Source organism: Miniopterus schreibersii (genome assembly GCF_964146895.1).
Source record: "Miniopterus schreibersii genome assembly, chromosome: 11".
In the NCBI taxonomy this organism is placed as follows: Eukaryota; Metazoa; Chordata; class Mammalia; order Chiroptera; family Miniopteridae; genus Miniopterus; species Miniopterus schreibersii.
The window spans coordinates 51,733,506-51,745,805 of record NC_138111.1 but is presented as its reverse complement, the minus strand read 5'-3'; the positions used below and the strand labels follow the sequence as shown (position 1 = coordinate 51,745,805).

Here is a 12,300-nt window from a genome sequence, read left to right as displayed (position 1 = left end):
TTTTCTTGGGGAAGTGGGCATTAGGAGGGTTGCAGTGTGTTACTGTAAAGTGATGGAGGAGGGTCATCAGAAATTGGAGACTAAGTTGTAGTACCAGAGGTAGGTGAGTGCGGCTCATGATAAACTATCAGAGGTAGCTGGTAAATGTTTGGGGGTATGCATGTGTTTTGTGTGTTCCTATGTGGCTTGGTTTAGCTGGCTGCAATTTTTTGTGTTTGCCTAGGATTTCTCACAGATAAAATCATGTATAAGCAAACACAAAATGCTTGCGGTGCTCAAATTACTGCTTAATCATGTTGGAACACATTTGTGTTTCCAAGCAGCAGAACTTATTGTATGTAATTTTTTTTTTAAATAATTTGTAGCCCCATCTCTGTATCTTTACCTAATTTGTAAGGATTCTGCAGTAGGCTCTTTTTACTGAGCTTTTGAAATGACTGCCTAATGTTTGAATGCTACATACCACCTTGAGTGTCTTGGTGAATTTTAAGTTTTTCCAGGCTAATGAATTGAGTGATTTGGGTGTGGAATCAGATTTTTGCTTAAGTCTGGTGGATGATCACTCAGACACAGGAAAACATCAGTTCTTTTCTTTCAAGCGAATGCATTATGCTCAGTGACCTCCCTGCTTTTGGTATTGCTACCAGCATACCTTTAAGCCAAAACCCAAATCAATATTATCATATAAAATCGTGTGGTTGATTATGTTTTGGGATTCCTCATTCATTTTTCGCTTTTATCCAGTGTGGCTGTTTTATACCAAAGTTTAGCAATAGCAGGTTTCTGGGAGAAGTCTTGTTCTTTCATTCCCTCTCACTCTTCTGGCATGTCTGGTTGGTAACACTGAGGGTACATGAAATGCTTCCCCTGTTTTCCTACCACAGCTTTTTTTGGTTAGCTTAAAGACCCTTATGTTTATGCCCTGAACCAGCTTTCCTTCACAGCATTTCTATTTCCCTTCCTGTCTAGGCCTGCCTTCATGTTCCTGCAGTCCTACGTGCATGCATCTCTGTTATAGTATATATCACATTGTGTTTTGCAAAGTTGGGCTCTCTCTGAATAAACTGCATACTTCTGGAGGACATGGACCATCTTTATCATTTTTAGATTTCTACTAAATAGCATAGTGTTTGAAGTGGAGGTTAGGCGCGTAGATAGGTGAATGAACGAAGTGAGCTTGAAGAGAGCTGTTCAGATGATCCTATCATTCACTTCCCCCCTCATTTTGACTAAGTTACAGAATCTCTAGGTATCTTGGTCACTTGAACTTTGAGGATTTTAGCAATCAATAATAAATTTTACTTTTGTGGAACCAGTGATTCTACACCATCTGTTTTGTATTTTGGAGGTTTTTTGCTATAAATAGTAAATGAGCATGGCTAATTTGCAGCCTTTGGGTTGAGGTTTTTTTGACACAGTATAATAGTAAAATCCTATTTTTCAGCTTGCTGCTTTGAAATTTAAAAGTATATATTGTTTAAATGAAATAAACTCAGGAATTGGGAGAGTATTTCTTTTAAGATAATAAGGGGAGCCCTGGCCGGGTGGCTCATTGGTTGGAAAGTCGTCCAGTAAACCAAAAGGTAGCAGGTTCGATCTGCAGTCATGGCTCATACAGGAGGCAACAACAGATTGATAATTCTCTCTCACATCGATGTTTCTTTCCCTCTCCCCCTCTCCCTTTCTCTTTCAGATCAATAAAAACATATTCTTAGGTGAGGCTTAATAAATGAATGGATTAATGAATGAATAAGTAGACAACAAGGGGAAATGTTATGGCTTAATTCTTGATTATTACTGCAACTGTGTAAGTAACTTTTTGAATTGTTTTTAAGACTTTCTTCTTCTTACAGGATCTCTTTATTGTTAGACATGAATTGGCCATAATGAGACTAGCTGCCTTTATGGGCATTACTATGTTAGTTGGAATAACTGGACTCTTTTATACTCAACTAATTGGCATCATCACAGTAAGTATATTTTAATATAAAGAATTATATTTATGAACACATTGCCTAAGTATGAACTTAACTGTAAAATGTTACAGAAAGTTTAGAAACTAGAGGAAAAAATTACCCATAGTTATTCCCATTTCTGCCTGTATAATTTTAAAGCAGTTATAATCAGCATATAGAGTGCACATATAATTTTTCTTTCTGCCTTTAAAAATTAAGATGAAGTATTTTTATGTAGCTGTAGCTCCCGTAAGTAACCTTTTACCTGTTGATCAGAATCTAGTGTGTAATTACTGTTTTCTATATTACAAAGAACACTTACTTTGAACATCTCTTTTTCTTCTTTAAGCTATTATATAAGGTAGATTCCACAAAAAATGGAGTTGCCAGTAGAAACATTTTATTAGTAATTAAATCTTTTTTTTGGTATGTACATATTAGTTACATGGGATTTAGCACAACAGAAAAGATCAAAAAGTGCGAGAAATATTAAAGATTTAAAAGCTTAACAATACATGGCACTGCAGAAGATGTAGGGTATATGACTTTTTCATATATTATTGGTGGGAGTGTATATTGGTATATCCTTTTTGAAGGGCAAATTGTCAGTGTCTATCAAAATTTAAAATGCATAGCCCTTTCTCTACAAATTTATTTTGCAGAGACTATTTGTTTACTTATATATAAACATTTAAGTTAAAAAAGGTCTTCATTGTTATGTGTAATGTATGTATTGTGTATGAAAACTTAAGTGATTACCAGAATATATTCAGCAAAAAATGTAAGAAAAAATGCATCAAAATTTACTATAAAGTAATAATGATAGAGAAAGTGTGTTACTGGCATAAGCATAGACATTGATAAATGAAATGGAATTGAGGGTCCAGAAGTATACACAGATACTTGTGGACGCTTATTGTCATCAAGGGTACCAAGACTACTTAATGGGGGAAGGAAAAGTATTTTCAAAGAAATGCTGCTGGGACAACTAGATATCCACATGTGAAGGAATTAAATTAGACCCTTAATTCACACCAGGTGCATATATGAATTCAAAATGGATGACGGACCTAAATATAAGATCTAAAATTATAAAACTCTTAGAAGAAAACATAGGAGTAAATCTTGGGCTAGGCAGTAGTATCTTAAATATGTCACAAAAAGTGCAAATGACTAAAGAAAAAAAATTGGTAAACTGGACTTAATCAAAACTATAAACTTTTGTGATTCATAGGACACTACCAAGAAAATGGAAAGATGGCTCACAGAGTGGGAGAAAATACTTGCAAATCATATATCTGATAAGGGACTTGTATCTAGAACATATAAAGAACTCTTATTAAAACTCAATTATAAAATACATTCTAATTAAAACATGGGATTAGGATCTAAATGGGAATTTCTTCAAAGAATATATACAAATGGACAATAAAGACATGAAAAGATGCTCAACATCATTAGTCATAAAGGCAATGAAAATCAAGACCATAATGAGGTTTTGACTTCACACACACTAGGATGGCTACAATAAAAAAAGACACTAACAGAGGTTGGTGATTCATTATAAAGTGATTATAAAGTAGTAATTCAATTATAAAGTAATTCACAATTAATTACAGTAAACCCTTGATTTTACAGCCCTCAACGGATTTCACATTTAATGGATAAAATTTCTGGTCCATATGTCATGTTAAAATTAACACCTTGTTAACTTTAAAATACTTTTAACCAAGATTTGCTTATAATTAAATTAAAAGGTTATTTTTTTGTTATTAATTCACTGTTATTTTTTAACAAATTTTATCCAACAGACCATGTGTTGGGAAAAACACTGTAATATTTTCACTGACAACTAAATATTACATATATACAACTATAGTCTACATATTTAAATCCAAGAGTCACCGCTTGTAAACAATGTTCGATGAATGATTAGCATATGATCACACTGCCTCGAGAGTGGTAATTGGTTTGGTTGTTGCGTGGCCTTTTTGCAACAGTTTTAACCAGCGCTGGCCTGTGTTCAGAAGTGCGCTCGCTAAGCCACACCCCAGCTGTGTGCATTTGTTTACTCACAGCGACTGGTAAATGCACTCATTTACTAGACCTATTCAATATAAATTTATAATTACAATAATATATATAGAAAGCTTTTCTGTGAAATTAAACTTCATACATACTTAATTACACAAATGTGTCTACATAAGTAGAAACAGGTAAACTAATTTGCCAATTTTTTAACATACACATTCAGAAAACCTACTTTATTATATAACAGACTTTTGGTTTTAAAGACGCCCCCTTGCCCAAATTAGTCTGGTATATCAAGGTTTTACTATGCAGTATAGTCTGTTCATAAGTCATGTCAAAATTACCAGATTATGCTTGCATTTTTGAATTTGCACTTTTGAATTTACCAAAATCGTTGGTATATATTTATATCCCCTGGAATAGGATTTCTCAGATTTCCCCAATTTCTTCTGATTAATGACTGGAAATGACATTTGGGAGCTTTGCTGCTAAGAGTACAAGGTACTTGCGAGGGCTGTCAGGGGTTTATAGCTGAGGGTAACAGTGTCCTTCTCACTAGCAGCCCTACTTCAAAGAGTGGGGCTTGGCAACAAAGGCTTCAAGATCTTTTAAGAAGTCCTACTTTAAAATTTTAGCATTCACTTCTGAGTGGACATAAAGTTAAATGTGTCATACTTGTTGGTTTTTAAAGGATTGACAGTAGTCCCCTCTTATCTGAGGTTTTGTTTTCTATGATTTCAGCTACCCATGGTCAACCGTGGTCTAATAATACTGTACTAAATGGGAAATTTTAGAAATAAACAATTCTTAAGTTTTAAATTCTGAGTACCATGAAATCTCATACCCTCCTCCTCTGCTTTGCCCCACTTGGGACAGGAATCATCTTTGTCCAGTGTATTCATGCTGTGTACACTACCCACCCATTAGTAGTCATTTAGTAGCTGTTTTTTAAGTTACCATATTGACTATCATGGTATCTCAGGGCTTAAGTAACCCTTATTTTACTTAATAATGATCCTAAAATGCAAGAGCAGTAGTGATGCTAGCAATTTGGATGTGCCAAAAAGTAGCTGTAAAGTGTTTATATGTATGGGGAAACCCGTGTGTGTGTGTGTGTGTGTGTGTGTGTGTACACACACACATATGTATGGCTTGGTACTACACAAAGGTAGAGTCATCCGTTGGGGGTCTTGGAACGTATACGATGTGGATAAGGGGGGACTACTGTATAATGTCAGGTTCTGTTCTGACTCTATTCCATACTACCAATATGTTAATATTCATTTTCAAATTGCACAATGTTCTTTTTTGCTGTTATATTGAACATTTCATTTACTTAAGCTAGGGAGATTGGTTCTAATGTGCTATTTCTAAAACTGAGTGGAAACCACAATTGTTAAATAATGCTCTCTCCAAAAGTTTACCCTGAGAGGGTATACATATGGTACCCTCTCAGAATAGTCTGTACTAGAGAGATTGGATGTCTGTAGAAATTACACATTTGTAAAACATTTGAAAAAAAGAATGCAAGTATTAAGAGAGAGAAAGACAAAAATATATTTTGTTAGTCCAATCTTTAGTCACTGTACTTCTTTTCGAATCCAATTTCTCTGATAAATTACAGTAAATTTCAGTTCCATTTACCTGGGCTTTCATGGTGAATTTCAAGCTTCACTCTTTTTGGATTAAAAAAAAATATTTTTAAAGGTTTCCAGAATACATTTCCCCCCACATTGATTTAAGGTTCTTTAAGCTTTAATTATTTAAAGTTGTATGCATTCAATATTTAATTTTAAATCTAGTGAATTATTAGCATTTATATAAAATAGTATTTCATATTTTAATTATAGTAAAATACATAGATTTTGCTTACTTTCTGTATAAGACATGCTTGCTGTTTCATTTTATGAAAACGTTAAGACTACCTACAGGAAATTTCAAACCTGGACATGTTTTTGTCGTAATCTGAATCTTTTGATCTCTCTTTACAATGTGAAAGAAGTGATGAATTTGTCTGGTAGCATAAAAAAGAAAGGGGGTGAAGGAAAACACAGTATACTTAATCTTTCCAGTGAAGTCTTTCTCCTTCCCCTAGTCCTATACCCCAAACCCCCAAAACCAAGAAGCATTTTGGGAAAACACTGATAGGAATATAATTTAATTATATAGACTAGGTAATCATATAGTTTCAATGTAGTCCTATTAGACAACATACAAGCAACAAATGCTAGCTTTTTTAAGATTTAGATTGAAGTTTTGAGGAAAAAACATCAATTTTCAGTAATTTTTCCCATTCTTACTTGGAATAAATAAATCTTTCTCTTCTGTGTAAGAGGAAAAGTGCCGCCTTCTCATTGATAGTGGAAGGTAACAGTATAATCAGTAATGATAATCTGATGTCATTTTAGACCTAGCAAGAGGAGATTGTCTGACTAAGATAAAATAATTAGAAATTACTTAAATTTAAAAACTGAATTTCTATGTCATTTCCAATGTTAAGAGCCAGCACAACCAGATGTTTCTGTGGACTGGACTGATCTTAAGCCCAATTTTAAAGGATTACCTTTGATTATTTTTAGATTTAATTTTAAACAGGATTTAAATATATGTGTTTGTATATTTTTAGTAAAATTAATATTGAAGTTAAAGTGTTTTCAAAGCATTTGGCGTTTTTTATTTAGGGAACAGATTATTCTAATTATTTCTTAGACTGCTTAGCCTTTTTTTGCTGTTTCTGAATGAAATGGATAGCAATGCTGTTATTAATGTAATTGATGTCAGAATTTCTTATTGAGCAGTAGTTCACACACAGCCAAGAATAATGTCCATCCAGACAACCACCAGTACTAATAGTGCTGGGTGATTGTGTCAGTCATGTTTCAGTCACTGGGCTTGGAGAGAGTTAATCAAGAAGTGCTGTAACAGCTGGTAGAGCGCCTTCTGGCGAGGCTCTGACAGTGAGCTATTGTATACTGTGACACTGCTCTGACAGTTTATCTGAATTTTGTATACAAGCATTTTTTTCTGGGCACCGTGGAGTTTATGTAATAGCTTAAGCTTTGGGTGGCGTCTCTGGAGCTTAGTGTTTTTCTCAGTTGTGAGGTTCAGGGTAGGGTGGGGAAGATGTATTTACTTGCAGTTTTGTAAAAGGCTTTAAATTCTCAAAGAAAAAACTGAGCTTTTGTATTTGGTCTCACAGGTACTATTGTTGGACTCTACTTCAACTACTAAAGGTAGCTTAAAGCAAAGCTTTTCCAATTAAAAGGGGAAAATGCCTCCCCCCCAACCAAATACTGGCTCATGGTTACCTAAATAAATACAGAAATAATTACAAATGTAGGTGTAATTTAATTTAACTCTGTTATGTTGTGCAATGAAAAATACTTTGTGTTCAAAATGTTAGATTATTTTAAATGAGATTATCTACTAAATAACATTCTCATTATCAGACAATTAGTGGATTTTACCTGCCTTTTAATATATACCCAGAAATATGTCCTGAGATTATTAATCCTTATAATTAAATTTTGCCAAGTATCCCACTGAATCAGTGTGGTGAATTAGCAGCATTCAGTACAGTCTCTGTACAAATTATGTTTGGTTTACTCAACTCCAAACCAGCACTGAAAATATGGAAAACAATTTAAATCTATTTGTGTAATAGTGCAGGGAAATAGTGCATTTTAATTTTCTTAAAGCATTATTAATTGCTTGAGCAATTAAATGGATGCTTTTTTTATTTGTTTAGGAAGCTAAACATTTACGAGTTTTCCTTTTACTTGCAATTTTCCCACATCATTTTTTATTTGACTTTAAAACATTATAGGATTGGAGAAAACAGTGACCTATATTTATAGTTAACTTGTAGATCTTTTCCCACAATGATTCATATGCTTCTCTCTGTCACATTTCATCAGTATACTAGTTACTCCCCATATCCCAGCCAAGGGGACACATTCACTCATCTTACTTCTACTGATAACCAGAAATCTTACTGAAAGTATAATTTTATATTAAAAATGTAAGAATAGTTAACCTTAAGTGTTGATCACAAATATACTTTTTCAGCTGTTTCCAATATTTAGTGTAGGGCTTATTTATACACTATATTACTGTGTATAATCATCCTCTCTGGCATCCTCTATATCCCTGTATAATTATTTCTTGTAAACTTGACTGCTTTCATTAGACTGTAAGCTCCTTGATGCTAAGGACTGTGTCATAATAGGTACTTAGTACATTTTTGATAGATGGACAAATGAGTAATTGAATCTTGGTTTATGTACTTAGTTCTTGGTTTTTTAACTAGGTTATAAGTCCCTTGTGGACAATGGATTTTATCTGTATAGTTTCCCAGAATCCTGGTCATTTCAACTTTTATTATAAAAAACATTTTTAATTTAAATATAATTTTTAAAAGTTGCATACTGATGTAATTGAGGCGTATCTCCAAGCCTTTTCAGAAATTGTTTACTAGGTAATATGAATAAGAACAAAGACTGCCATTTATTGAGGAGTTATTGAGGGCTCTAATGTATATTAACTCCTTTAATCCCTGCAAAAAGACCTATGAGCTAGGCATTCTTATTTGAAAATTGAAATACGGAGTTTTAGTAACTTCCCTAAGGTTTTATGGAGCCCCAAAGTGAATTGATGAAAAGAAATAGGGGAATTATTTTGGAAAGAGATTTTCAGTGACTATATAAATGTAAGATCTCCTTCCCTCTCACTTTGATTCCATGATTGATTAAATCCTTATGTGAATTTCAGATTTCTAATAAAAAATCTAGCCAATCCTCTGTTGGAGACAGTTGCTTAAGGAACCACTTCTTTCAGATGAGAGGGATATAGTGAGTTCTGGCTTCAGAGGAGGGGAGAGAGCTGGTATTAACAGGACATTTTTTTCTCTTGGAACTGCAGATATAAATTAAAATTAAAGAATCATGCTATTTCTCTCCATGTTCAGCTACTTTAGTACTGCAAACATCTTGAGTACTCACTTTGAACAATATGTACTGCTAGATGCTATGGAAGATGCAAAGTTAAACAAGCTTCTTGCTGTTTGTATGTTGGTCAGAGGTGCTAGAAAGTCAACCAAAGGTCTATCTTAGAATTAGTAGAAATTAGTAATAAATAAAACAGGCATATAATCTCTAGTTCTGAAAAACTCTTTTGAATAGTTTTTTAAAGTCCAGATGAAATCAGCAGAGTCATTAAATTAGATATGTGCAGCAGAGTTAAAAGCACTTACTAGACGTAGAACAAGAACAAAGAATGCAGGCGATCAGTGGTTAGATTGAATTGTCTCCAAGGAGTCTTTCTGGCAGAATGTTCTTACTTTCATCAGGTCTTCAGTTTGGCAGGTCTGGAAACTCCATTTTGAAAATGTTTTTAAGCTTTATGCAATGGCAGTATTGCAACCAATGAGGTTTATCTGAGTCTCGATTATTGCTAATTGAAAATGTTTCCAGAGTTAAGGAGGCCAAGAAGCAATGATTCTTACTTCCAGACTTAAAAGTTATAGTCATAGATAGTCATATAAACCAGATTGACTCTTTATGCCCATATGCCTGAGTGTCAGGTGTGTCAAAGGACTCTGTACATTCTTTCTCCCTTATAACAACAAGTGTTGGTTGGTGAGAATGGACTCAAAGCAGGGTAAGTTAGTTGGATTGATTGTATCAACAGAGTCTCTATTCCAAGAGGACTAAATTCTCAGGTCTGTCAACATCTGGTGACAAATTCTTCCTCTTTGCCCCCCCCCTCCAAATTTTTCTAATAGGCAATGAATACCTCTCCCTTTTTTTTTGCTAGGAATTCCCCCCCCCCCCTTTAGATATAATCTTATTAGGATACAGCTTCTCTCTCTCTTTTTTTTATACTCAGTCATATTTTCTTAGGCTGAATCTGAAAGATCATTTCTTAGGGTAAGGTCAGCCAAGTTTTGGTTGATAAAATAGGTAAGGCCTATGTTTCTGTAAGTCTTGCTTTTTCTAGTTTATTCTTTTTTTTAGAAAATAAACTTTCAGTTTTTGAAGTAGGAAAGCATTCTCACATATCTCTTAGTTATGCAGACTGAAAAAACATCTTAGGTACTTTGATCATTAGACCATAATCAAGACATAAGTATTTCTCTGGAAATAAGGTATTCTGATTATAGACAACATAAAATAAAAAACTTGTTTCATATTATTCCTTGAATAATGAATTTTTCTGGATAGGTGAATGTTACATATAACGAAGAATTAATAAATTATATTTATACTCCTTAAAGATAGCAGCTATTTATCATTTTCTGATGGTCACCAAATGTATTGAGTCCTATATAGTGAATGGAATTATGTGCACCAAAATTTATTTTAGTTAATTTTTGTTTTTTTTTTTCCTCTAAAATATTCCACATTTCCATGCTTTATAAACAGAAAAAATGTATATTAAATCTAACTTGGCACTTGGAAATGACTTATGGTTTTCAGTGCTCCAGGCAGCAGTAACATCTTCCTCTTTTGGTTTGCTGTTTCTGTGGCTCTTGTGAATCTGAGACTATAACTTGTGCTACTCTGAGTATATTGTATAAATGTCAGTGCAGAAATTTTGTGGCATGTTTGGTTGTTCAAGTACAAATTGTACTTTTTTCTTATAACAGTATTTGGGATAGCTGAGTTTCAGAGAGATAAGCATTTGCTATTTCTAGAGAGAAAAAATAGCCTTTATGGTACCCTCACAAATTTATGTTCATAAAGTCACAGTAAATGTCATGTCCTCTGATAGAATAACCATCTGCTTATGATGACTTAATAGGTAGTAGTCTACATTTTCCTTGTACCAGATTGTAGAAAGATGTCAAAAGCACTTGAAAATAAAAGCTTTTCCCATATGAAGTTTAAACCTGAAGTCTTTAAAGTTGATTCTTTTATAACCACAAGTAAGTTCCTCAAAGTTATAATCAAATTGTAAATTTATGTATAGAAAAATGTCCTGTATATTAGGTAATTATAGTAGGCTGACCTTGTAATTGCTTTTTTATCCTGCAATAGGTTCCAGTTTTTAAGTATTATCCACAACTGGAATTTTAGGCCATTTATATAGGCCATTTATATATACTTTACCTAACAGCGTTTGACTTCTGTGTTATCTTTTTTGTTTGTGCACAGCTATCGCAATCATTTTGGATCAGCCTGTCACCCATCAATTCTAAGACACCATTAAAATTACTTCAGTCACTTTCTATACAGATGCGAAACCAGAGACCCAGCTTTCCTCTCAGTCCCTGATCAATGTTGTCATGTACTTGCAGACTGTGTTTTCACAATGTAAAACTTTATTTTCTGGAAATTATGCTCAGAATCAAGAAAGGTTAATTGTAAATAGAATTGTCATTGGATACCATGAATTTCAAATCACAATAGGAAAACTAATTAATATAGAATATGTAGCTAATCTACAGTCTTGTCCCAAATTCCTAGGTGATCTGGAAATAAAATTCTGTTGTTGGTTTCTTAAACATCTAGAAAAAAGATGCATTTTTCTGTATGTGGGCTAACTGTTCTGTTCATACGTAAGAAATTAATATAGCTATTCATGTAACTTCTATAAAGAGTCTTTTAAAGTGATGGTGCTTTTTATTAGTTTCATTGGAGGAAAGTTTTACAGCTAAAAAAGTCTTGGGCTTGGAATTGAAACCACAAATATTTGCATGAATAGTACCGCTTAATAACAGTCCAGTCCACCTGCCATATATGAGCAGCTAGTAAAGGGTAAGAGAAGAAACACTTCTGTAATTTTGGGGGGTATTTAAAAGAAGATACTTTCTTTTATACTGCTTTAAAATATATGTAAAATGTAAATATCTTAACTTAAGATTATGTAATTTGTTTTGATTATTTAGATATTATTTATCATCAAAGTTTCGCAATCTCATGATAGATTTCCTGTTAACATGAATTAAACCAGCATGTCTAGAAACTAGCTTTTGTTTGTTAACTTGTTTTTCTGTTATGTTCATTAGAGCCTTATAGAAAACACAATAAGAAAGTGTATTATTATAAAAAGAATGATTTTTCTGTTGAAAAAAAGGAATTTTCTTTCTTTTTTTTTTAACCAAAGAACTCTGATGAGTTCACTTCCCTTTCAGAAGCTCTAGGTGTTGTGTCGCAGGTGCCCGAAGTATCTAGTTGAATCTGTGAACCAGCAGCTCTCTTTGGGTCTTGGCAGTTTTCTATTCATTAGTGTGTTTCATTTGTCATTTTTGGTATTGACAGTTGAATTAATAATAGATACTGGACTTTTAAAAGAATTGTCAAGGAAGCAAGTA

At 33.4% G+C, this 12,300-nt stretch overlaps 1 protein-coding gene across 4 annotated transcripts in view; it reads left to right on the top strand.

Annotated features, from left to right (window-relative positions):
- ZDHHC21 (zDHHC palmitoyltransferase 21) overlaps window positions 1-12,300 on the top strand; it is a 66,134-nt gene that overhangs the window by 41,804 nt on the left and 12,030 nt on the right. For all 4 annotated transcript variants that reach the window (XM_081150711.1, XM_081150710.1, XM_081150709.1 and 1 more), the window contains exon 7: window positions 1,854-1,970. In XM_081150711.1, coding sequence (XP_081006837.1) covers window positions 1,854-1,970 — 117 coding nt within the window. The remainder of the gene's footprint in view (window positions 1-1,853; window positions 1,971-12,300) is intronic.